This window comes from Cinclus cinclus, chromosome 8 (genome assembly GCF_963662255.1).
Source record: "Cinclus cinclus chromosome 8, bCinCin1.1, whole genome shotgun sequence".
Taxonomy (NCBI): Eukaryota; Metazoa; Chordata; class Aves; order Passeriformes; family Cinclidae; genus Cinclus; species Cinclus cinclus.
In genome coordinates this window covers 2,552,562-2,577,862 of record NC_085053.1, presented here as the reverse complement: position 1 = coordinate 2,577,862, position 25,301 = coordinate 2,552,562, and the positions used below count along the sequence as shown (strand labels likewise).

The following is a 25,301-nucleotide window of genomic DNA, read 5'->3' as shown; positions in this document are numbered from 1 at the left end:
CTTGGCACCACCGAGAAGAGCCTGGCTTCCATCCTCCGGACATCCCCTCTTCAGGAATATACAGACACTGATCAGATCCTCTCTCAGTATTCTCTTCTACAGGCTAAGCAGGCCTGGAGGGAGCTGCTGAGAGCCCTGTGGTGCCTGAGAGCCCTGCAGCCCCCCCAGGGGTCACCAAAACAAGTGTGTCACAATCAGGGTGGCACTTTGGAACACAGCACCGGAACTCTGCACCATCATGATGACTGCTGGTAAGTTACCCTTTGCTGGGGGCTTCTGCCCCTCTAAGCACACCCTAAAAGGTGGAAAAAGGAGGAGAGAAAAGGGGTATCAAGCTTTGAAAGGTGGGTCCTCCCTGTAACAGCTATGCCTTCATGGAAGAGGACATTTCTGAGGGCATCCACCCACCAGCAGCCTGATGCCAGCCCACCTTCTTGCATCCAGATCTTTCAGACATGAATAAAACTTCACAGGGTAGAGGGAGGTGTTGGGTCCTGACACTTGCACTGAGCCTTGGGTGGATGAGCTGTGTTATGCCCAGTGTCTGGGTAAGGCAAAGGAGCAGAGCTCGTGCCCTGCAGCCACAGCGCCTCCCTTCTCCTGCCCTATGGATGCCACCACACTTGTGCCCAGCCTCTGTGAACCACGTACCTTTGCTGTTTAGGAAGCTGCCATTTAAACTTTCCAGCTCCTGCATGCGTCTCAGCCTGGTGCTTTCCAAACAGCCTGTGCCACCCAGCCCAAAACACATCCCACAGACTGTCCCAGCTCCAAACCCTCCTGCGTGCCCACAGGACAAGCTTGTACCACGTATCCCCTAAAGCTGATTCCCACCCAAAACTCCTCCTTTGGCTCCCACTGATGTCCCAGCTGGCAACACAGAGCCCAGGTAACCTTCTCTTCTCCCCCTGTAGCATCCATAGCCTCCATGGACATGGAGCTTCTGCTGCAGGATGATGTTTTTGCTGACTTCTTCAACACCTTTCTGAACCTTCCTGTAAGTCCACTCTACACCATAAAACCTGGGGCCTTTCAGAGCTCTCCTTAGGTGAACTTTCTGTGGTAGTAGAGGTCCACCACATTCAGGCTGGAAAATGAAGGAACCCTGAGGATCTCAACTCAGAGACAGAGGTCTAAAAGGGAATTCAATGCCCTTGTAGTGGGAACTGATGAGAACAGCTGGGATCTGGGCTCCTCTGCCACCCTCCATCTCTTTCAGCTCTCCCTTTCTGTTTTGATCCAGGTTTTTGGCCAGACACCCCTTTACATCAGTGGCACGGGCCGGTGGTACCTGTGGCCAGAGCTGCCGAGCCACTTGGTGAGAACATGTCCCTTGTTAAAAGGGAGGAAGGACACAGGGCAGGGGAGAGAAGGAGCTGGTTTCTCACTGCCAAGGCCCCTCTCTGGCTCTCCTGTTCGTGCAGCTGGGCGATCATTTCATACCCAGGCGTCACTTCTCCTTTGTGCCCTGGGCGGAGCACAAGCCATTTAAAGTCCCGCTGCAGTTTATGGGGGTCTATCTATAAACACCGAGAGCTGGAGCGAAGGAGAGCATGTGTGGTGGCAGAGAAGGACACAGACATCATCCCCTTGTCCCGCATTCCTCCTGGATCGAACAGGAGCAAAGCCCTGTTGCTCACCAGGCTGGCTCAGCCCTCCCTCCCCACAGCCTCCAGCGCCGCTTGCAGCGCTCGGATCCCAAAGCCGAAAGGATCCTGCTCCTCTGGAAGCTCCCGGGAAGCTGCCATGCCTGGGCTCTGGAGGAAGGCAGGGGAAGGAAGCCCTGCAGGCTGCCGTGCAGCGCCGGGGCTCCCCCGTTCGCAGGCAGAGCTTTTGGGGACGGGAGCGGGGGCTGCCACTTGAGTAATCCCCCTTGTGCCTCAGCCCCGGGGTGCCTTTCATCGCCATAAAGCAACAGGGCGCCTTCCCCACCTCCTTTCCCCGTAGCAGGGACCTGTTACTCACCCAAATCGCCGGGCAGGAGCCGGCTCCTTGCTCGCAGCTAATCCCTCTCTCCTCGGGCAACGCAGGATCCCAGCCCCGCGGCTTTGCTGGCTTGGCTGGAAAAGCACCGGCTGCCTCACTTCTGCAAATCCAGCCTGTGCCTCCACCTCGTCCTCTGCCAGAAGCTGCTGGGCTTCATTCGCTCGGGGGAAGCAGGTGAGTCACCGCGGCACGGAGGAAATCGGATCGGCTTCTCCTCCGCGGCTGGGCTTCCTCTCTCCCCGGGGCTGTCACTGCCTGGTGCCTGCCCAGTGGGTCGTGCCTCTGCTCCGGGTGAAGAAGGCGTTGCACATCCCGTTTTTAGGGATGCGGCAGGTCCCGATGGGATGCGCAGGGATTTACTCCTGTTAATACAGGCTCGCTAAGTACCTGCTTCGCGGGGTTTACCGAGGTGGAGCAGAGCTGCAGAGCATCCCCGGGCACGGGAAACCGAGGTGCTGGTGTTTTGGGCTTGCTGCTGTGCAGGGATGCCCTGGGGAAACAGGCTGTGGTCTCTTACTGGCAAAAAAAATCTGGATTGTGCTCACTTTGCCCCTAAAATGAGCCTTCTCAGCCCAGCCAGGCACTTCCTCAGCCTGCGTGTCAGCTGCCACTAGAAAGAAAGCTGTGGCAGCAGGAATGCAGATCCTCATTTCAGAAAAATAAGCATTTCACCAAGGCTTTTTCTGAGTATATTGCTGCTGCTTCTCCAGTCGCGTTGAAACTCAAAGCTAGAGGAAGCAGAGGGCGAGCCCCAAACTCGGGCAAGAAAAGACGAATATTTGCTAGGAAGAAAGGCAGAACAGCTGGACAGGCTGTCCCCGACAGGAGCCAGTTACCCTTGCAAACGCCACGTGTGCATCCCACAGCCTGTCTGAAACTCCCAGTTCGGGGTGATTTGCTGGTCTCCCTCCAGCAGCCTCTTGCAGGGTGGGAGCTGGAGAGTTTCCTCGGGATCTGGCAGGCCATCTACCATCTGTCCCACAGCAGAGCTCCTGAACTGGTGGAGAGCTGACCAGTGGCTGCTGGAGAGGTGCATCAGTGGGAGCCACGGCATGCAGCACTTCCGTGCCTTCGTCCAAGGATCAGCAGGTGGGCACGGGATGCTCCACAGCCCCCTCCCAGCCAGCCACGGGCCACCTGCCCGGCAGGACACTGGCACAGAGCTGGGGGCATGGGTAAGATCCCAGAGAAAGCTTTGGAAGGTGAGCCAGCAGCAGAGCTGGGAGGGACATGCATAGCCGTGGCTTTTCTCTGCTCTGTTCCCTCGGTTCATGCTGATCTTTCCTTCTGCTTCATCCGTCCTCGGGGCTTTCAGGGGCTCCTCCCAACTCCCATCCCTTGTCTGATCCGTAGGGGAAGAACTGATTGACTTCTGGCTCATCACTGAAAGGCTCCTCGGTCTGGATGAGTCAGATGGGCATCAGAGGGACCTGTTCTTGTCCCTGGTCCACAGGCTGAGAGCCACTCACCTGCGTGAAGGCTCCAGCGTCGTCACCCTCTGCACCACCATCACCGGTAAAAAACACGGGAGATGGGGATGAGCACCACCCTTCCAGAGAGGGGGGTCTTTCCTGGATGCCTCCAGGGGGATGGGATGCCATCATCTGCTTGGTTTGGCTGGGGAAAGCCTGCACGGAGCCATGTCCCTGTTGTAATTCCCTGCATCCATCTCAGGATCTCTGCCGAAAGCCAGGCACATCCAGTCCATCAGCACCAGGAGGGACATCCTGAGCAAGATGCAGGAACAGGCCCTTTATGTCATTCAGAGTTACTGGCTCCCTAAATTCTTTGTGCACTGCAAGAAGGGAATGAAGGAAGAGGAATCATGCCAGCCTTTGCTCCAGGAATATCAGGAACGTTTATCGGGGGCCTGCAGGCAGGAGCCCCCAGCCTTTTCAGAGCCCATCCCTATGATGCACATCAAAAGGAGCCAGGGTGTGTCAATGCCCTACTGCAGCCAGAAGGCCAAAGCAGAGATCTGGGCTCTGGTCAAGGAGGGGAGAGAAAGCCAAGAACTGAGAATGGCCACTTTTCAGGTGAAACCAGAGAAGCAGCCAGGGCCAGCTGGGAGCACAGAGGAATTGTGTCTGGACAAGGATGCTTTGGGATCGATTCCCCAGAAGTCAGAGCATCCTGCAAATACTGCCTTTGGAGGCAGAGGAGGAGTAACATTTCCTGGAAGACCTCAGTCCAGTGCAGAACAGGACCTAGAAAACCTCTGTAAGGAGAAAATCCTCTCTGACCTGCTTCCCTCTGCATCCCTTGCCCGGCTGCCATCCCTGAAAAAGCCAGTCAAGACCTTGGATTTCCTTCCCTGGGCCCTGTGTGCCGAGTCCTGTGCGGGACGACCCTTCAGAGACTTCCTGCAGCGCCAGAACCGGCCCATGGAGACTCATCTCCTGGACCTGTGGCACGACCTGGAGGAGTTTCTGCCCGTGGTGCTGGACTCCAACAGAGAAAACAGCTTCTTCCTGCGCCATTTGATTGGGGAAAAGATCTGCAAGACCTACCTGGAGGATGACAACATTGAGAAACTCCCCTTGGAGACCGGGACTCTCGTGAGTTTGTGGAACCATCTGATATGTGGAGAATTCTCCCCCTGGATATTCAGAGCCCAGAAGGAGATTTGCAAGGTAGCACAGGGGTGCTGGCAGTGGTGAAGCTGGGAGGTACAGCTGACATTGGCACCCCTGTGGTGGTGTGAGGGCTGTGGGAAGGTTTAGGAAGTGAAGCATTTGGAAAATCAGGAGGAAAAGAGTAGGAAGGGAAAAACTTGCACTGGATCAGTCACTCAGGTGCCCCAGGCCAGCAGAGAGGAGCATCCTCAGTGGTTTGCTGGGCAGCAGGGCAGGGGTGAGCAGTCACTGAATATCTCTGGTGAGCCTGGCTAAATGCACATTCCAAGGGCTGGGGGTGACAGGGCAGTGGCCATCCTTTTGCATCCATCACTGTGTTCCAGCACAACCCCAGTAAAACCCATTTAGAGCCCCAGCCCTTCTGGGCAGCCCAATGGACCAAGCTGGAAGTCCTGGGCATGTCAGCAAATTGTGAGCCACCCATGGCACCAGCACTGAGGACAATCTCCCTTTGCTCCTCCTCAGGTGCTCTGCAGCCTCTATGAGGAATTTCTGGCCGATGATGACAGGAGGTTCCTCCAGTTCATGGTGAGGGGGGATGCACAGGGGCATCCTTGGGGGACGTGCAGGCTCCAGAGGGGGTGTGAAAAGTTGGAGAGAGAGAGAGAGAGAGAGAAGGAAGGAGGAAAAGCCCAGCATTACTGCAGTGGTCTAGCATTCCACAATAACCCCAACCAGTGCTGACAGGGTGACACAGCAGATCCTACCCTGCTCCAGCTGCCTGGAGCAATGATCCTTAGCTTTTCCAGCACAGCATCCCATTAAGCTGGCAGCATTACAGGAAAAACCTGCACTATCTCCCCTGAGATAAGCTGTGGCCCTGCCTAAAAGCAGGGAGAAATGTAATTGTAGGCTTTTAGGGTAGGCACGGGTGAACCCAGCACTTGTGGGAATTGATCTGCCCCGGCTTTTTTCCTTGCCCACGCTATTAATGTGTCATTATTACTGCTATTAATGTGACTCATGTGCATGGGCACACATAGGTTGACCCTGCCCCAGCACCAGTGCCTGACCAGCACAGGGGGGAAGAGGCCATGCAGCCTTTTAGCCTATGACTCAACCACCCTCAAGTTTTCCACGTATTTTTTTCCACCAGAAAGGGTGATACAAGAAATCAGAGTCACACAAGCACTCTTCCCAGACCATTATTCCTCCTGGCATCAGAAATCCCGTAACACCCTCCAAATTCCAGCATTGCACCCAGAAACCTCCTTGCAGGCAGAACCCCCTGAGCATCCCACCTGCACTGGTACCTGCACAGCCCATGCAGGCAATTTTTCTCACTGCAGATGGTGTTCTTTAAACAAACTGTTTCCCCCAAAATGAAATGTAAAAATCATCAGCTGATCCTGGAAACGTTGAGGAGAGGCTGTCAGGGCTTGGTATCCTCAGAGACCTGGCTCCCAGAGTCTCAGCCAGTGTGAGCTGAGCATTTTGGAAAAGTCAACTGGCAGCTCCCGACCCTGACTCATTAACTGCTCTTGATCAGAAGTTAATTAGGTTTTTATGCTGGTTTTTCAGCATTCCTTGTGAAGGAAATCTGCCCTCCGAGGCCAGAGCTGGTCTGGGAGTGCAGTTATCACTTCAGCAGGCATCGGGGCTGAGCTCTCTCTGGCCACCAACCCTTGAGCCAAACTCCTCCCGGATCCCCTGCTCTGGTGTCAGGGTTACTGCTGGGGACCTCGCAGGGTTATTTTTGGTGCCTGCTCTCAGCTCTCAGCCAGGAACCTGCCACTCTACCCCTGCTGCTTGGCGAGCTGTGCAAACTCTCTGTGGGGAGAGGTAAAACCTATAGGAAGGTTTTGGGGGGAATGAGGGAGGCACTGCCAGGGCACCCGCTCGAGCCAGTCCCGGTGACAGCAGCAAGCAAAACAGCACACGAGGCTACCAGGCTGCTGGGGACACCTTCAGGGCTGCTTCCAGCCCTCCTGGGGGGATGTTGAACTCTTCAGGAAAGCTGTAAGGTCATGTCTGGCCATCCTCTGGCTGCCTGTGCCTGGTACATCCCAGCCAGCTGAGCTGAGCTTTGTGCTCACATAGATTCCTTCCAGACTGCTTAAAGCTCGAGCAAAGATCGAAGGTTTGTAGTCTGAGGCACAGAAGAACACATGGGCACAGTGCTGGAGGTGGGGAAGGTGCTCTGTGCCATCACCCTGCCCTCTTCTCGCCGCAGGCTCCAGGGATGGATGTCCCCATGCCCGAGGTGCCGGGCCATGCTGCTGGCACGGAACATTTCCCCCTGTCCCAGAGGATGAACCAGTCCCTGGAGCTGAGCCAGGCCTTGCATGGCACCAGGAGCTTGGAGAGGGTCTCCTCCAAGCTCTGGCAATTGCTTGCTGCTCGGGACCTCCAGAAAGGGGGCTCCATCCAGGCAGAGATGGAACTGCTCCTGGGCAGTGCTGGTAAGAGGAGGCTCTCCATTCAGCTGTGGCTCACATTGGCTGAAGCCAGAAAAGCATGTTTTATGCTCTGGTGGTGACCAATGGCCCTAAACAGGTCATGGACCTCATGGAGTGGGTTGGTACAGTGGGTCTGGGAGCCTTCACTCGCAATCAAAGCTTTGACAGTGACCTAAGGGCCAAATTCCCTCCTGCCAGTACCGGGGGCACCAAATGCCACATCCCTGCACTGGCCTGGATCAGCAGAACAGATGAAGGCTGCAGCAAAGTGACTGAAGCCCAAAGCCAGCAGTGGTTCCTGCCAAGCCAGTGCCACATTTTGGCCTTCTGAGGATGCTGGGACTGACCATGCTGGTGCTGCTGGTGTAACCCCTCAGCTTTGTTCTGTCATTCAATCTTTTGGGAGTGACACAAGTTTTCTAGGCACCTGCGGCGCACTGGGGGTGGCAGCAGTCATCTGCAGCACCCCTGTAGCTTGTGGGCCCTCAAGTTTTACCCAAGAAATGCAGTGTCATGGGTAGATCATGGAACAAGACACACAAGAGGGCAGGGAAGGTAACAAAACCCAGCCCTCAGAGACAGTGCTGAAAGGCTGTCATAACCCGAGGTGATGGCCATGGGATCTGTCCCCTCTCCTCTCTCTGATGCAGAGTGCCAGAGGATGATGGCAGATGAGCTGGCTGTGGCTAGCCCAAGCAAGGAAGAGGAACTCCTGCAGCTCATGAGTGCAGCACTTGGTGAGTCCAGGCTGGGCAGGCAAAAAGCAGGGTGGGCTCCCAAACATCTGGGAATCACCCCTGGGCGTGCTCCAGGGACTGGGCGAGCAGGAGGCTTCCCTGCAGGCATGGCATCATCTGGTGGAGCTTCTCCAGAAGGAAAGGTCTGTCCACCCACAGCAGGCTGTGCTCTGGGGCACTAATCCAGCCAGGGAGGGTGGGAGTGGGGAATTTGTCTGAAGCAGATGCTGAGGAGATCAAACCATGAGCGGTGAAGAGCTCCCACAGCATCTCCCGAGCCAGAGTCAGCACAGAGACACCACGGGGATGCTCCAGGGTCCAGCTGTGTGCAGGCTCTGGCTGTCACAGCCCTGTTTCTGTCCCCACAGCTGTTGCATCCGAGAGGATTGCTAGAGAGAATGCTGCTGCTACTGTGAGGAAGAAGGCATCTAGAAAACACAGGTCTGGCACCTTGCAGCACAGAGCTTTGCTCCTTCCACTCTTTCTGATTTTTTTCCCAGTGCTCCCCTGTAGTGCCACTGCTCCCTGTTTGGTCATTTGGCCCCCTCAGCTGTAGGCATAGGTGGCCTGTGGTTCTAAACTGCAGAATTACCAGGGAAAGGAGAAAAATTAACACTCACCACCCCCAGTTCAGTTTTACTCTTCACACTCTGTGCACGTCTGGTGCACTTCATCCTCAACCAAACCCCATAATGCCACCTGGGCATCCCTCAGATTCCCAGAAAAATCACTTAAAATCACACTGTAGCCTTATTTAGATATCTGGACTCGTGTCTCACCTTTTGGGAATACTCCAGCCACGTCTCCTTGCACCTTCACATTGGGATATAAAGCAAATGGAAAAATGATGGTGAGCACCTGAGCTGAGCTGATTTCTTAAGCCCAGTTGTGCAAATGCACCTTTCCCAATATCCCACCCAAGGGGCCAGACAGCAACTGCAATAAATGAATTTTTCCATGACCCATCAGCCAGTACATTGATATTCCATCAAGACCCTCACTCCAAACCTACCAAATTGCTTCTGGGCCTGCTGGGCTGGAGGAGGAAAGACTGCAGATAAGCAGGAGAGACTCTCCCAAGGCTACCATGTGCAAGAAGGAGCCCAGGGGAGGGTATCTAGTGCCCTCTACCATTGTCCAACCTCCTCCAGGAGTAGAAATCCAGTGGGACCCCAACCCTGGTGCTATCCCCAAACAGCTGCTCCCACCTGATCTCCCCTTCCATCAAACCAGTGCCCTCCTCATGCCTCTGGCTGCTCTTGATGCTCTCTCTGTTCTCCCATCTGGCAGTTTTGAGGAGGAGAACGAGGAGGATGAGAAGGAAGAGGAGGAAGGAGGCTACCATCAGCAGAAGAAGCAGAAGCAGACACAGAAGCAAAAAAGGACACACAAGCAGAAGGAACAGCAGCAGGAAGAGGAGGATTTGTTGTCCTGGAGCAAAAAACCCAAGTCCAGGAGTCATCAGCATGTGCAGGAAGGGAGAGAGGGCCTCGAGACACAGAGTATGGTAAGGAAAGACCCTGTGTGCTGGCAGGCTGAGGATGTTTGCCAGGCAAGAAAGCGAGCAGGTGCTGTGAGACAAGGGATGTCACATATATGGGGTGAGGGGGTCAGACTTGGGGAATTGCAGGAAGGCAGCAGGGAAAGGCTCCCTCCTACAGGGTCTGGAGTCCTGCTCCCCACAGACTTCACCACATCTGGTCAGGACTGCCCGAGCCATTCACACCATCCCCTGTGGCCACCAGGGAAACTGAGAAATGCTGGAAAGCAAAGGTGATGGCTGGGTCACAAATCCCACTGCCGAGGCCGCTCCAGCTCACGGGACAGGAGCCCTCCAGGCAGGAGGGCTGAGCCCCAGCGCTGCAGCTCCCTGGCTGGTGCCACCTGTGCCGTGTCTCCACAGAGATGGGCCTGGGATGCCATCCGGGAGCTTGTCAGGAGCTTCTGCAAGTTCCAGAGGGAGATGGAAAATCACAAACGCCGTGCAGAATTTGAGGAGTTTCTCCGTCAGGAGCGAAGAAATGAGAGGGAAAGTATGTCCAGTGTCCTGCCAGCCCTTCTCCTCCCTCCCCAGGACACCCCTGGGTTTAGGTAGAGAAGAAAATTGAGAAAACCTGTCCCTTACCTCCCACTAACGTGACTTGATGCCTGTTATGCTGTTGCATCTCTCTTAAACAATGTTGTATATGCAAGTTTTTATCCCTGCCTGGGAAAAAAAAAAAAAACAAACAAGCAAAAAAACCCAGGAAACACTAAATGGAGCTAAGGTGAGACAGGCCAGAAAAATAAACAAAAGGAAATTGTTTTCTGGGCAATAGGGAGCTGACCTAAACAGAAAGTTTGCACAGAGGTTTGAGAGGAGGCTGGAAAAGCAGTCAGAGAAGTAATCTACTAAACACACATAAACCCAATCTAGATTAAGAGAATTTTGTATATGGGGGAAACAAGAGATTTTTTTTCCCTTTCATCCTCACTCATTATCTGCCTGTAGGCTCTGTCAGGACCAGGGCAACAGCTAGACACACCTGCAGGCTTTAGCAACAGGCCATTCCCTATGGAAACAGTGAACATAAACACCCCGTGGGGACAAAGAGGAGGAGGGATGGAGGAGATCACCAAGCTAGAGGGAGGGTGGAGTCCACAGAGGTAGAAAGGCCCTCAGCACATTTCATGCAGGTAAGGGCAGCACAGGTGAGGTGAAGGAGCAAACCCAGTGCTGGGCAGCAGGACACAGCATCTCTTCCCCTGCCTCAGACTTGCCCATCAAGGAGAAGAAGAAGACAAGTCCCGCGAAGAGCCCACGCTCCCACAAGGACAAAGCCCGGCCGGAAAAGGCGGTGCTGATAAAGCGCCGCATTTTGGACAAACAGCTCATCGTCGTCAACTTCCTCGTCGACGACCTCCGCTTTTACCTGGAGATGAACAAGTAAGTTCTTCTTCCACCAGGTGCTCAGGTACCACTACAGAATCCCGGAATGGTTTGCGTTGGAAGCGACCCTAAAGGTCATCTCGTTCCTGCCATGTGCAGGGACATGTCCCACTGGACCAGCTTGCTGAAAACTCCATCCAACTTGGCACCAGCCTCCCTTGGCTCTGGCCTGAACCCATCTCTGATGGAGATTTCCAAAGCCCCCATTTAAGCCTGCAGTCATCCTCTGGCTCAGGGTCCCTGTTTGAAATCCTTTTGATTTGGTAGTCCCAAGCAATCCAACATTTTGCCCGCACCATTCTGGGATGTCTTAGCTGTGGTGGCATTTCTCCCTTGGCTTTGTCCACATTCCCAATAAACCTGTAAAACCAATCCATGGCCAATGGGCACCAGCCCTGCAGCCAACACCCCCACAACAGGCAAAATCCCCAGCTTTAAGTCCTCCTGTTTTCCCAAAAAGGGGGAACACCGCCTGCCCCAGGCGAATCCTGTGACCACGAGGGTGGCAGAAGAGGGAGGTGGCTTTTCATACCTCCTGTGTCACTGTTCCACACCCTGAGGATTGCTTTTCCTGGCCAAGCAAATACCAAATTAAGCAAGAACACAACTGTCTAGCCTAGCAGTTACCAGCACTTGTCTCAGAGCAAGACTCCATGTGCCTTTGCAGGTTTTCCAAGTTGGCTGACTGCAAGGAAGCTGTAGCACCCCACAGCGTGAGGTCAGAAAGGCATGTTGCCTTTCTCAGAAAGAAGCTCGACATGATCAACAGACTCTTCCTGAACTCTGATATCCCCCCCAAGCTGCGGGTGAGCCCCTGGACCTGCCCGGAAGGCTGGAGGCTGCTGCCTGCTCATTGCAGCACAGCTGGGAACAGTGATGGGGAAAGAGGGACAGGCAGGGGTCTGGATCTGCTGGAGGGGGGCTTTGGGGCATGCTCTAGAGCTTGGGGCTTCCACATGGGCTGGGAGGGCTGGGAAGCAACCCCCCACCAGTCCTTGATAATTTGAGAACAAACATGTGGATAAGGATGGGAGAGATGGGGATGATTCTCTAGCATTACCTCTTGGAGAAATGCCAGGGCTGAAGCACCAGGATGGTGCTGCACACCACCAGTCCAGTCTTTTCCCTCTTCAGAGGCCAGTGTCACCATTATCCCCTCCCCACTGCACCCACCCCAACTCCTCCCAGTAGCTCTGCCATCACCCCTTTGGAGGCCACAAATCTTCCCACAGAAATCCAGGTGGGATCCTGCCCTTGTGCCTGGGCCAAGCAGCCAGGATGGAATTTAGATCATTTCTTAGAGACTGCTGAGGTGGGGTCAGGGAGAGAAACCTGCAAAGTGCTTTGGTCTCTTCTGTGCCCAGGTCAACATCTCTGAGAAAGAGAGGGATTCAATCTGTCGTTTATCTTCCAAGAAGTCACTGACCCGGGCCATCTACCACAACGCCAAGGTCACCCTCTTCCCCATCCTGATGTACTTCTGGAGAAGGTACCCATCCATCCCCTCTCTCCCAAGGTGGAGGAGACTCTGGGGATGCCAGCCTTCATCTCCAGCCACTTGTTCCTCTGCCTGAGCTCCCCCAGGAGCTCGGCTGGAATTGTCCCCTTGGAGCTTTGCTGTCCCCAGTGTTTCTCCTGCAGGTTCTGCACCTGGAAGGTGATGAGCAGCTTCCACGCCTACCAGGAGGACAGGAGCTCTGGGCTCGTCAAGGGGAACAAGAGATCCTGGGTCCAAAAGGAGGAGAGGAGCTCTCAGGAGCTCAAACAGCGCAAGGGCCACAAGGAGGGAAAGGTTCCAGCCTCTTCACCTCCTGCAAAAACCCCCTCCAAAGCACCCAAGAAGTTGGTGGCCGTTCCCTCTGCTACACGTTATGCTCCAGGTTTGTTCTTCTAGTGCAGAAACACCCAGACCTGACATCTTCTAAGTTCCCCTGAAAAGACCCCCTCCTTCACACAGCTTTGAGGGTGTATGTGGTGCAGGCCTGCTGGGAAAATGGAATGGAATCTTTTTTTCCTGTCAAAATCAGTCAGAACTGTCCAGCAGGATTTTAGAAATTGTCTTTGGTGAATAGGGAAGTGAGCACAGAGATTTCCCAAGCAAAGAGCTGTTGCATAATTCCTATTTATTGCAATTACAAGGTCAAAAATACTCAGGCACACCCCCTGAAACAGAAATGAAAACCCCCAATCTTTCAGGCTTCAAGTCACATGGGAGTAGGAAAAGGAGAACAACTGTGCAGACAAACACCAGGCACACTGATGTTCCATGGAGGGTGCTTTGAATATCTGGAATGGAGAATAAGCTCTGTCAGAATTTGAGGTGACAGGTCCAGGGAAAGAGATGTTTTTTCTTCCTTGTCCCCTTGTTTAGTTTAGACACACTGAATAACTCTAAACTGAAAAACACAAAGTGATGCTGAGCACTGTCAGTCTGCCTGACATGCCTTGGCTGAATATTCATTTGGAAATTGTCTAATTGATTTTTGATTAAAGGGGAAACAAAAATAGGCACATACTAATCTTGCTTTGACGGATGAGTGGGCGTCAGCAAGCTGCTGTTCTGCTCCCTGTCATTTATCACTGTCAAGTTCTGACTAAAAAGCAGCAGAGTTCAAGGATTTGGATGCCTCCAGGCAGGTGCTTGAGCTCCTGCTCCTCAGCAGGGCTGAGGTGACAGAGCCCTGTGCTCCAGGAATGCCAAGCCATGTCCATAGCTCAAACCACCTCACACCTTGGCTATTCCCATGGACAGCATCCAGTGTTCAGCTTGGGTCTCCAGCTTCTTACAGAGCCTTACTACTCTTCCAGGACCTTCTCAAATGTAGTGGTTTTAATGCAGAAGTCACAAAAAACCCCCAGAAAAACCTCATGTATCACACATGTATTCCAAGGTAGTGATAAGCCAGAAGCTTTGTGTTACACCTGAGCTACTGGCTGTGTTTTCCAGGACAAGGATAGTCTTTGCCAAGGTCTACAGAGAGTGGAGAGAGTGACATTGAAACCGATTCAGATAAGAGATAGGAAGTAGTTTCTTACACTAGAGGGTGGTAAAACACCGGTACAGGTTGCCCAAAGAAGCTGTGGCAGCCCCTGGAAATATTCAGTATCAGGTTGAATGGGGCTCTGAGAAACCTGGTCTAGTGTAAGGTGTTGGGGGGTGCACTAGATGGCCTTGAAAGGTCCCTTCCAACACCAATTATTCTGTGTTTAAATCAGTGCAAACTGCTGCAAGGCTTGGGACAGTCCCAAGCAGCACAGAGTGACTGCCCTGGAAGCTGCTCTGGACACATAGAAAAGGCTGTGATTTCTCCAGCATGGACATTAATTCCACAGGGCCTGTCCCTGGGACAACAGTCCCCAAGCCACTGTTCCTTGCTGCGTCTCATAGGGATGAGTAACAGGAGCCAGGCAGAAAAATATCCCTCAGCTTGCCTGGCATGCAGGGAACAAGATGTGTGACCCAAAATAGCTGCTGTTTGTGACTGTACTGATGTCCACACCAGCTCCTGAGACACTTTTCTGCACCTTATGCTTTCACCAATGACCTTTCTCTAAGTCTAACCTTTAGGTAAAAACTTGCTTTTGAGTTAGGGGGAAAAAAATATTTTGTTGCCTTTTAAAAAGCACCTAAATTGCAAGGGGAAACTGTACCTGTACTTGCAGAGAAAACCTCCTCTCCTCCACGCTGTGCTCTTCCCTTATTTTGAGGGATGTGCAGATGCTGGGTGGTGGCAGGCAGGGACCCATCTGCCATCACTGTGGCACTGGCACTGCACTGCCCGACCCCAGGGTGATGCCTTGGGAGATTACCTGGAACAGAGGCCAGACAGTGGTAAAGGAATCAAATAGGAATTTATTAAAAGGCCTTCAAAGGATTCACCTTGGGCGGTGCAAGAGCTCGGCCATGGCTCTGCCCAAGATGGACTCAGAGTCACGAGTTTTCACACTTTTATAAGTTTTGGTCCATTTCCATATTGGGGTTAATTGTCCAATTCCAGCTCCAGGTTCTGCAGTCCCATCTTCCCAGATTGCTCTCCTCAATTCCCTGCTGGTTGCACTTTTTGGGGCTGAAGCTGCAGCGGTGTCCTTGGTTGTGGGGCTGGAAAAGGATTGTTTTGTGTGACTGAGCTGTGAGGAGAACTTGCTGATGCTCTGTATGAAGTTCAGAGTTACACATCAATGCAGTACAGAATCTGAAAAATATAAAGCTGAAATTTAAGGCATCAAGGGTATGACCACCAGCACAGAGCCACTCCCAGGACAAGCTGTCCAGGCAGGTACAAAGCCTGCACACCTCCCCATCTTCCATTTCTGCCACCCAGCCTTGCCACCGAGCCAGCGTGGGACATATCACCCCCACCCTGCCGCCCCCAAACTGGTTTGCCATCAAGGACACCTCAAGTCCTTGCTCAGCCATCCTTCCCTGTGCTCTGGGCAAACCCCAAACGATTTGAGGGGGACGCTGCTGCTGTCCTCCCTCATCTGCCAGCAGAGCGCTCCTTGGCTTTTCCCTGCCCAGGTAAAAGGCCTGTCCTGATCTTCACGCTGTCAGAGGGCCTCGAGCTCCTGGAACCACGGCCCCAGAAGAAAGCTGAGCCTTCAGAGGAGCAAAAAGGTGAGGCAGGGCTGAAAGGGGCCCTCCTGCTCCTGCGGGCTGCGGGGATGGGAGCCAGGCTCGAGGGCTCCCTGCAGCAGCCCACGGTGAGAGGTTTGTGCTGTTGTTTCCATCAGACCCGGATCCCAGTGAGGAGAAGAGGCCCTCGCTCAGCGAGTCTGCCCCACAAGTGGTCCCAGAGGTGCTCACCTCCTCCAAACCCCACCAGAACTGGATGGGGCTCCCCTTAAATCCCAGGGCGTTGTGCAGGATGCTGCTCAGCCCCACCGTCTCCAGTAGCAGTCACAGAAACCTCCCAGCTGAGGCACATCTCCATGCCCAGAGCTCCTCCCTGGGACCATCCCTGATCCCTCTCCATGCCCAGAGCTCCTCCCTGGGACCATCCCTGATCCCTCTCCATACCCAGAACTCCTCCTTGGGTGAACACAGCCTTGTGCTCGCCCCTGTTCACCTTTCCCATGTGCAGAATTCCTCCCTGGGAGCATCCCTGATCCCTCTCCATGCTGAGAACTCTTCCCTGGGAGCATCCCTGATCCCTCTCCATGCCCAGAATTCCTCTCTGGGACCATCCCTGATCCCTCTCCATGCCCAGAATTCCTCCTTAGGTCAACACAGCCATGTGCTTACCCCTGCTAACCTTTTCCATGCCCAGAACTCCTCCCTAGAAACATCCCTGATCCCTCTCCATGCCTAGAATTCCAGTCTGAGAGCATCCCTGATGCCTCTCCATGCCCAGAACTCCTCCCTGCGATCACACAGCCCTGTGCAGGTCCCTGATCACTCTCACCTTGCCTTCAGCAACAGCAGCCACTGATGAAGCTTCTCTCCCTTCCCTGCAGGAACTAAGGGAACCTCAGCCCTCCCTCGAGCAGCTCTCCCAAAACACAGGTGTGATCCAAGGAAGCTGAGCAGCCTGGACACAGGGAATCGTTTGCACTCAGCAATAAGACCTAAAAATAAAGCAACTCACAGCATCCTCCAGCTTACCTGGTGACAGCACAGCAGCTCCCAGCCGTGGCAGGGACGTGCTGTGACGCGTGTTTCCAGCTGGAACACCGCACAAATCTCCTTCCTCACATGGATCTGTAAAATGTACCTCAGCTCCTCGCCTTTCCACACAAATTAAATACTTGCTGGGGGTAACAAGGCTGAGAGAAGTGAACCTGTTGGGTTCACTTTCCCAGCTGGTGCCTGTTTTGCCAAAGCCTTTCTGATTTTCTGGCAAAAATCATCTCATGCCTGACTGGAGCTTCAGCATGCTTTTTTTTGGGTGAGGTCTTGGTTTTTTTGTTGTTTTTTTGAGCCAGCGTGTGTTTACAAAGCACAACCAAATCTTCACCCCAGGTGAAGCTGAGTCCAGGTGATTTTGCCAAGTCACCAGGAAGCTGCAGAAATCACAAATATTCTTTGGACCTCATGAAGAAAAGACCATAACTTTTATCAGTTTGCCAGAGGCAAGCTCCCAGCTTTGTCATTTTGACCTATTTTAAATTATTTTTTATTCCCAGATCCTAGAAGAATGCGTCCTGGGAATAACACCAGGTACATTTTGAAGCAGATGACAACATGTTTCATATTTACCAGTTATGATTATCAACACTTTGCTTCTGGAGGATCAAAAATACCCAAAGCCAAGAACATTTATTTAACTGAAGGGCTTGGGAAGCTGATACCACTCCTACAACATGAAATGTGACCAGCTCTCAGAACTGCTCTTGTGCTGGAAGTTGATTTTGCCCCAAAAGCTTTCAGGCTCAAAATCTTGCTGTGTTTTTGTGAGCTTTTCACTGACACTCCAGAGCCCAGCTGAACCCAGGCCCTCACAAATGTGCCTGAAGCTCATCACAGCAAAACCACAGCTAAGAGCAACCCTTCACTCCACTGCTTCTGTGGGCTGCTTTGTGGGTTTGTTTTTCAGAGCAGCAGATGAGCCACGGTGAGCTGGGAGCATCTCTGTGCACACCATCACACCCTCAGCATGCAAGGACCAGGACAGGGAGCACCTGATCCCATCACACTGGGCTGAGCCAGCCGTCCTGGGGGTCCCCAGGGGAAAAAGGCAGAGGCACAGCAAATGCAGGCAGGACAGCAGGGCAACGAAGGGGCCAAATCACACCTTTGGGCACCGTGGGTGGGCTGCAAACCTGCCCGAGGCAAAGCTGGTCACCGATGCTGGGACATCCTACAGCACTAATTTTGGCAGCTGGTTCTGCTCCCAGCTCCCCAGGACGCCTCCATCCTCGGGCTGTGTCCCAGACATGCCACACCACCCAGCTGCAGCACTGCCCACCAGTTTTCCATCCTGCCTGGAATCTCACTAACCCATCCTCCTGGCAGAGGCAGCCTGGAGGAGCCTTGCCCACATCTTCAGCTCTTCTGCAGGCAAAATAAGAAGTAAAAGGAGTGATGGTGGGATCAGATATGGGTCAGGAGGCAGTGACATGCTACAGAGAAGGGTCCTGGAAGTCTGCAAAGTCTTCCCCAGCCTTGCTCCCAGTCCTGCATTCCTTCCTCCCATGGCCCGATGTTCCAGGAGCAATCTGCTCTGCAGATGCTGTGCATGGATCAGGTTTCTTCTCTGCCAGCAGGACAGAGCGCAGGAGCTGTCCCTGGAAATTCTTCCCAGCAGCCAGATTGCCCTACAGAGACAAGTCACAGCCTCCCTGCGTTTAATCACTGCTCTGTTTTGGGCACACCTTTTGAGTCCCAGCCCTTCAGTGAAACAACAGAGTGATGGAAGAAGTGGCAAAGGTCACAGAAAGCTGGAAATGTGGCATTTTACAGGAGGGAGGAGCCCAGCCCATGGCCTCACTTCTCTTCATGCAAGAGCAGAAATGCTGCACAGGGCACCCCGCAGCCCCCTGCTCCCGCCACTGCATCTCTGGGTGTCCTCCTGCCTTCTGGGCATGAGAAAGGCACAGTGAGCAAGGAAAAAAAAAAAAAAAAAAAAAAAAAAAAAAAAAAAAAAAAAAAAAAAAAAAAAAAAAAGAGCAGGGAGGAAAGGCAAAAAAACCAAAAATGGTGGTGCAAGAGGAGTCAGCGTTCTGCTGGTTGCATTTTCCCATCAACAGTTGCATAGTCAAACTTCCACAGTGCATTTAAAAGGTCCCCAGCACCCTCAGAAGGACCTTTGCTTCAAGGCAGGACCACTGATGCAGGTGGTGGTTTGACAGTGCTGCAGAAGCTCTCTTCCTGTGCAGAGGGGATGGGGGAACCTCATTCCTAAAGGAACCTAGAGTCAGTTTTCTAGTCAAGTTTGTTTCTCCACCGGGTCATTGAAAGAATAAAAGTCCCAGTTTGGAAAAAAAAATAAAATTACATAACAAAGAACCTTTTCACAGCTGGAAAACATTTCCATAAGCAACATCTAATCACAGTGCAAATCAGAGCATCTGAAGCTTGTGGCTGCTACACCAAGCTCTTTGGAATCTTTCCTAATTTAAGTCCTCCATACTCTGTCCCTGCATATGCTTTGTCCCATCTCCTTACCAACATCTTCAGCTCTTTTACAGGTGAATAAATACGAAATAAAAGGCGTGTTGGTGGGATCAGACATGGGGTAGGAAGCAGTGACATCCTACAGAGAAGGGTCCTGGAAGTCTGCAAAGTGAGTGCACATGGGGTTCCGGCGTAAACTGTTGTACACATAGATGGTAAGTTTTGGAAAAACCTTCAGGAAGTACTCAGCATAGTCTCCTATTTTTTTGCTGATCCTGAAAGAGAACAAAACCAAAAAGGATTTTTAAATCTTATCCAAGGGGTCATTATTCTAGGATGCCCTTGCAGAGAAAAAGCCATTCCAGAGGCTTTCTGATAACACGGAGAGGTTTCCTAGAAACCCCAGAGCTGCAGCTTTTCTACTCTTCAATCCCTTTTTTTTTCCTTTTTTTTTTCTACCCCCCACCCCCCCTTTTTTTTTTTTTGGCTATTCCTCCAGCACCTCCATCTGCCTTTCACTTTCATCTTGGACAGCTCTCCCAAGTACATGGTGGGGATTTGTCCTGGGCAAAGACAGGACTTGGTGATCCTTGTGGGTCCTCTCCAGCTCAGGAGATATCCTGATTCTATGCACCCATAGGTGCAGGATATTCTCTGATTCTTTGCACCCGTAGAAGGGGCAAGGATGAGAATACATACTCTGCATCTTTGTGTTCATCCAAGTTTCTCATGAGCCTCAGGAGCTGGGTGACAGCATTGCTGTATTTGGTACGTTTTACATTCCTAGGATTTTCCATGACATGTAAAATATTTTTGTCAATCTGAAAGAAAGCACACAGATTATTCCCTGCCTGTCACACCCCACAAAAACCAATAGACTTCGAAGGTTTGCCAGCCAATTCAAGAATGATTAACCCCCTTTATCATCCCACTTAGCAGAGCTCCCTTTAGCATCAACATCTTCTGACTACGTGCCTTTGATTGAATTTTTCCCAGTTGTCTGTATTTTGTGTAGGGCTACTTTTTCCAGTTCCATTTCTAAACAGAGCCCATGAAACACTTGGAAAATCTTCTGCCTGAATGTCTAGCTCAAACCTGATTGATACCAATCCAAATTGAAGAGGATTACCATTTTGGTCCACTCTGGATAAGGAAAAGTTTTCTTAGTGACAGGATCTTGAAAAATACTTCTTTTGTTTGGGTCATCTTTGATTTTATTCCATATAGTCTTCAGGAAGTTGAACCTGCTGTGGGATGAGAAGCTTCATTAGCTGCAATGGGACATCAGTGTTCCCAGCACTACAGGCAATTCCCACACCAAAATTCCATCTCCTTTGTACTCCCAGGACTTACCTCAGATTGCTCCAGAAATAGGGATGTTGGCTCAACCCTTCCAGGCCTCGTTCATCACGAGAGGACAGGCTTTGTACAAGGTCCAGAGCTTCTGAGTAATCTGGGGAATTGGGAGCCAAATCCTCAATTCCAACTTGCTGAAGGGGTTTTCTACCCCCTGTTAAAACAAAGAGCACGAGCCTGCCCAGAGCCTGCAAAGAGACATCACTGCTCCCGTGCCAGCTTCCAACCCACTGGAAGAGGACTTGTATCCCCAAACCCTACAGGTGCCCAGAGGTGTAAAATACACACCCAACACAAACCTCAAAGCTGTGTGCACAAGGACACAGGAGATGGGCATCCAAATCAACACTGCTCTCGTGCAACATCTGTCACTACACTGATTTTTTTTTCCCCACAAGTAAGGCATTTTTTTGTTGAGGGTGCAAAAAGCCTTTCCCTAGGACCTACAGTGCCCAAAATTTTAAACCATAGGCTGGTTCGCAGAATACTTGCCTCTAAATCTGACTTTACAAGTTCTTCTTGGCCTTCAATTGACCTTCTTTTATTACCAAAGTCCGCCAAGTAAATTTTGCCACCTAAATCTGAGGAAATAAGAGAAATTGTTAACAAATAAAGGTGGCAAACCTTCATGCGGCCCATCACTGACTTCTGGATGGCCCCTTCTTTAAAAACCACTTCTCTGAAGGCATCTGGGAAGGGTTCATCTGCCTGCAGAGCCCTGGAGAGGGGGACAGAGCTGATGAGATGTGTAAGGTTGTTCTCTCTGTGAATGTATCTGCAGTTATTTAAAGAGGAGTTCTAAAGCCACCCCATTCAGCACAAAGACATCTCTGCTTTTACAGACAGCTGTGTGGCACCTTCCTCTCTAAACTCCATAGGAAGCAAAATGAAAACATAAAGAAAGCCAAACATAACCTATTACAAAGTTCCCGGGCTGTAGATCCTGGTGTGCAAATCTGAGGCAGTGCAGCTCTCTCAGTGCCTGGAAGATCATCTTCAGAGCAGCTTTGTAATCCTTTTGGCCTCCAGGGTCCTGCAGGTGCTCCTGGAGGTTTTTCTCCCAGAGTGGGAAGCACAAGTACACGCAGTCTTTTTCCTTCTCAGATTGGAAGAGCTTCAGTAGATGTTCACAGTGAGAACATTTTTCAAAGAACTCTTTTTCTTTGTCACCCTCTGCACTGAGGGTTTTTCTCACTGCTACCTCTGTCCCTCCGTGGAGCCCGAGGTAGATGCCATCCTGAATTTCCTGCTGCTTGTATGGAAATATCTTCAGCTTGCCAATCATGGGGCGATACATTTGATAAAGTTCTTTCAGCTGGGCCCTCCAGCGTTTGCTGTTTGGCTCCCACTCTCTGGGGGTTTCTGGAACAAACGTGGCCTTGTGCTCACGGAGAAGGTTTTCCATGCTAAGAGAACGATGTCTCTTTGCAACATCAATCAGGTTCCCACGATCAGTCCTCGCTCCCTTTTCACACAACAACTTTGCTATTTTGCAGTCATCGTTCCCCACGGCCACCATCAGGGCTGTGTTGCCCTCCTCATCCACGTCATCAATGTCTATCTCATCTTTCTCCAGCAAAGCTGCCACCAGCTCCGGGCTCTCCATTTCAACAGCCAGGATGAGGGCAGTTTTCCCACATTCATCCTTGCTCTTCACATCCACACCATGCTCCAGCAGCAAACGAACTATGGACACAGCTGACTCGTACCTTTTTTTGCTCGAGCCCTTCTTTAGGGCGTGGATCAAGGCGTTCCTGTCTCTGTTGTCACGGATGTTCACGTCAGCCCCCATCTCCTGCACCAGGATTTTCACAACTGAGAAGTGGCGCTCCCTGCAAGCGTCCATCAGCGCCGTGGCACCTCCTTTGTGCAGCTTGGCTTTCTCCTCGCTGGTCTTCCTCCTCAGATTCACCTCTGCTCCTCTGCTGTACAGGAATCTCAAGGCTTCCTCCTTCCCGTACCACGCAGCCTCCATGAAAGCTGTGAAGCCGTTGATGTCCTGCTCGTTAATGTCTGACCCACGCTCCAGGAGCAGCTCCAGGATCTCCACGTTCCCTGCTATCCCTGCCTCAGTAAATGCAGTGCCACCATTGTCCTTCCTGGCATGCAGACAAGCTCCCCTGTCCAGCAGAAGCTCGACCAGGTCCTTCTCCCTGTTTTGCACTGCGGTCTGCAGGGGTGTCCAGCCACTGTCTACCTGGGAATTCACATCTGCTCCTTGTTCCAGCAGCTCCAGCACAGCTTCTTTATCCCTGTTCTTCACGGCAGCGTTTAACTTGGAGTTAAGGGTGTTAAGCTCCATGGTGGTCACCTCCAGGGAGGGCTCTGGGCTCACCACCAGAACCCAGGCATCCACAGAAGAATGGGAGAGATGCAGTGCTCAGTGCCTTCCGTGTAGCAGATGTGCCGGGGCGTGGCCGATGAAACACATTAGGTGAAATTTTAAGGTGGTCTTCACCTAAATAATGAAAAGAGTGTTTTATTGGCCTGTGACACCTCACCATTTACAGCCCATGTCCTGTGTGAGGAGCAGCTGAGGTCAGCAGTGCCAGTGCCAGCGGGAGAGCCAAGTCCTGGAGAGAAGCACAACGTTAGCACTCATGGACTCCTCGTTCCCTTGCCTGGCCCCAGCCCTTCTCACAGCCCAGGATAGTGTCCCTGCTGCTTTTTACTGTGAATGTCATCTCAGACTCATCATAGATTACCTGATAAGCCATTCCCCAGCCACGATGTCAGATGGAAACGGGCATTGCCCTTCAGCTTGGCATGGCAAACACACACAGTCCTGCCTGGCCCCGATCCAACACCTGGAGTGAGGCAGAAAGCCAGCCTTAACCCCTCCTGCTTCTACAGGCCATGAGGAGACCCTACCTGACAGGAAGCCTCTCCTAAGCTTTTCCCCACGTTAGGAGATTAATCAGGTAGGACTCAATTTACCTTTATCTATCTGGTATCTAGAAAAAGTGGGGCTCCAATAACCATTTTCAAGTGATCAGCACTTTCAGGAGTTACTGCCTGACAAGTTGAACTGTAAGTAAGTTATCTAAACAAATCAGGAAAAGGATAGAGAAGTCTTAAGTTATAAAAATGAAGTATAAATTTACATGAATTTACCCTCAGGAAAGCCAAAGATTGGGGTTTTGGATGGTTTATTTCCCTGACCAGCATTTAATTGATTTAGATGCATTTAATTCCCTTGTATTAATTTATATACTTTTTGCCACCCAGGGGGAAAAAAAAAGTTACTTTCCTGGCCAGAAAAGCAGCACAGAATCCTCTGGGCACGGTGGGGTTCAAGTTCCTCACTCCTGTCAGGACGGCAGAACTCTGGGAGGGGGAAGAGAGGGGCTGAGCACCTTCTTCCTCCTCTTCCTCCGAGCAGCAGAATCAAGAGATCTGCTCTCCAGGAAGTGTTTAAATATTTCTAGCCCCATCCCACTGACTTTTGACCATGTCTGCGTGTCCTGATACGTCACCCAGCCCTGCCTGCTGCCACCCACAACAACACAACTGGCGAGGTTCCCAAATATGTGCTGGCTCCTGCCAAGAAGGGTTTTACCTGCTCACAGGAGGGTGTTGGGGCTCTGAGGGAGGTGTTTTGGCCTTTTATTCAGCAGGCAGCAGGGAATTCACGAGCAAAGTGCCCTCCCCATACACCCAGACCCTGTTCAGAAACATCAGCTCAGCAGTGGTTCAGGAGCTGAAGTCGTGGAGGCGTTGAACGCATCAGGGCTGTGGATTGGGGGACATTTGGGGTTTCATTTTAAGCTTTTTCTCACCTTTTGGTAAATCCATCTGCTTAAATGCTGCTGAATTACACGCAGGGAATTGCTGAGCTGCAGATCTGTGGGCTCCTCATGGCTTGGGCAGGCAGCTGCCTGGCATCACCCTGGCACCCTGCTCCATGTGTAAACACCCAGCCTGCTCCTCCAGGCCTTCCTCATCTTCCTGGAAAGCCTGTGCAGGAAATACAAGAAGGAGCCCAGGCTGGGAAGTCCCACCCAGTTTCCGTCACTGCCCTGTGACATGAGATGAGCTCAGCAGAGCCAGTGCAGCTACTCCAGCAACCTCCACTGGTCTGTGCCAGAAGCAGGATTCTGCTCACGGGGCTGGAATTGTGTCAATAAAATAATTCCTGACTTTCCATGGTGCCTTGGCACGTGCACAAACTGGGAATCTGTATATGGACATAGAGATGTAGCCTGATACAGGCACAAGGGCACAGAAAAGCCCTTAAAGGGCTGGGTGGATGCAGCCCTACAGGTGTTTCCCATGGATATCCCAATCCTTCTGGATGCCTGTACTGCTGGCTCACATCTCCACGCCAGCTTTCACTAAACTCTGCCTCTGCTGGAGTCACATCCCTGTACCAACATTGTGGTGTTGGGCATCCTGCTTCCCACAGCATCCACAGGGACTGGGAACATCCCACGGTCTCTGCATGAAATTCTGCAGGGTTTGTGTTGCCACAGGAGACCTTGACACAGCCCCAAGGGGACAGAGACTGTGAAAACTCAGGGAGCAATCTCCAATCTGTCTCACAGCTGCCAGGATCTCACTTTAACTCACAGGAAAAATCTCTCCTGGTCTGACCAGGGCCCTGTACTGCAGCTGCTAGTGTTCAGGTACCCATTTGCAGGCTGCAAAACAGACAAACAACCAGAGCAAGGGCATAGCTCAGCTTCAAAGCCAGTAAAGACATCCAAAGAATGCCAAAAGACATTAAAAATAAGCGCCAAGATAACAGCATCACATCGCCCACCCACCCAAGTACAAGAGCTTTCTTCGCCTTGCTGGTTTAATTAAAGTCATTTATTATCTTATGGTGGGAAGATGAAAATCCCTAGGATGGTAGCAACCCAAACCCTATGGGGGTGGGAATGAGGTGTTTGTAACCAGCAGGGAGTTGGCAGAAGTGTCCTGTGCCTGCATCCCAGCAAAGAAGGGTTTGCTGGTTGTGCTTTCCTGATCCAAATTGTTTTTCACAGAGCCATAAGTTTAAACTCTGATCCCTGCAACAGTTTCCAGAGAATGAAAGGGTCTCAAAGGTTTCCTAAAACGTGGGAGTAACAGAGCTCCTCTCCACCAGCATTCTGTAGACTCTGGGTTATGGAGTTCCTGCTGTATTTGTACATCTGCGGAGTCATTATTTGCCCGTGCACCCAGGGACTCAGAAGATGAGATGCTGAGACACAGACAGCGGGG

The 25,301-nt window shown here is 51.9% G+C and overlaps 2 protein-coding genes across 2 annotated transcripts; one reads left to right on the top strand and one right to left on the bottom strand.

The window, feature by feature from the left end:
• The first annotated feature begins 238 nt into the window (after positions 1–238).
• On the top strand, positions 239–16,210 carry RGSL1 (regulator of G protein signaling like 1). Its single transcript, XM_062497715.1, has 19 exons — positions 239–251; positions 915–997; positions 1,244–1,318; positions 2,031–2,160; positions 2,971–3,075; positions 3,340–3,501; positions 3,661–4,619; positions 5,088–5,150; positions 6,796–7,024; positions 7,672–7,758; positions 8,127–8,199; positions 9,049–9,265; positions 9,662–9,791; positions 10,513–10,684; positions 11,355–11,493; positions 12,052–12,176; positions 12,329–12,567; positions 15,207–15,388; positions 16,142–16,210. Exons 1-19 carry the CDS (start codon positions 239–241, stop codon positions 16,208–16,210), a joined length of 3,252 nt encoding a protein of 1,083 aa, XP_062353699.1.
• RNASEL (ribonuclease L) lies at positions 16,135–22,780 on the bottom strand. The gene is made up of 6 exons (XM_062497339.1): positions 21,012–22,780; positions 20,589–20,677; positions 20,094–20,284; positions 19,870–19,987; positions 19,440–19,561; positions 16,135–19,015 (listed from the first exon to the last, which is right to left on the bottom strand). The coding sequence occupies exons 1-6, from the start codon at positions 22,396–22,398 to the stop codon at positions 18,880–18,882; spliced, it is 2,043 nt and encodes a 680-aa protein (XP_062353323.1). The 5' UTR covers positions 22,399–22,780; the 3' UTR covers positions 16,135–18,879.
• Positions 22,781–25,301: the final 2,521 nt, after the last annotated feature.

Bases quoted from the DNA above. Each gene is read 5' to 3' on its own strand.
- RGSL1 (XM_062497715.1), top strand. The intron at 2,161-2,970 runs GTGAGTCACCGC...TCTGTCCCACAG, and splicing joins CATTCGCTCGGGGGAAGCAG to CAGAGCTCCTGAACTGGTGG. The intron at 12,177-12,328 runs GTACCCATCCAT...TTTCTCCTGCAG, and splicing joins CTGATGTACTTCTGGAGAAG to GTTCTGCACCTGGAAGGTGA.
- RNASEL (XM_062497339.1), bottom strand. From the start codon at position 22,398: ATGGAGCTTAACACCCTTAACTCCAAGTTAAACGCTGCCGTGAAGAAC. The intron at 20,678-21,011 runs GTTATGTTTGGC...TTATTTCCTCAG, and splicing joins GCCCGGGAACTTTGTAATAG to ATTTAGGTGGCAAAATTTAC. The intron at 19,988-20,093 runs GTAAGTCCTGGG...CTCATCCCACAG, and splicing joins TATTTCTGGAGCAATCTGAG to CAGGTTCAACTTCCTGAAGA.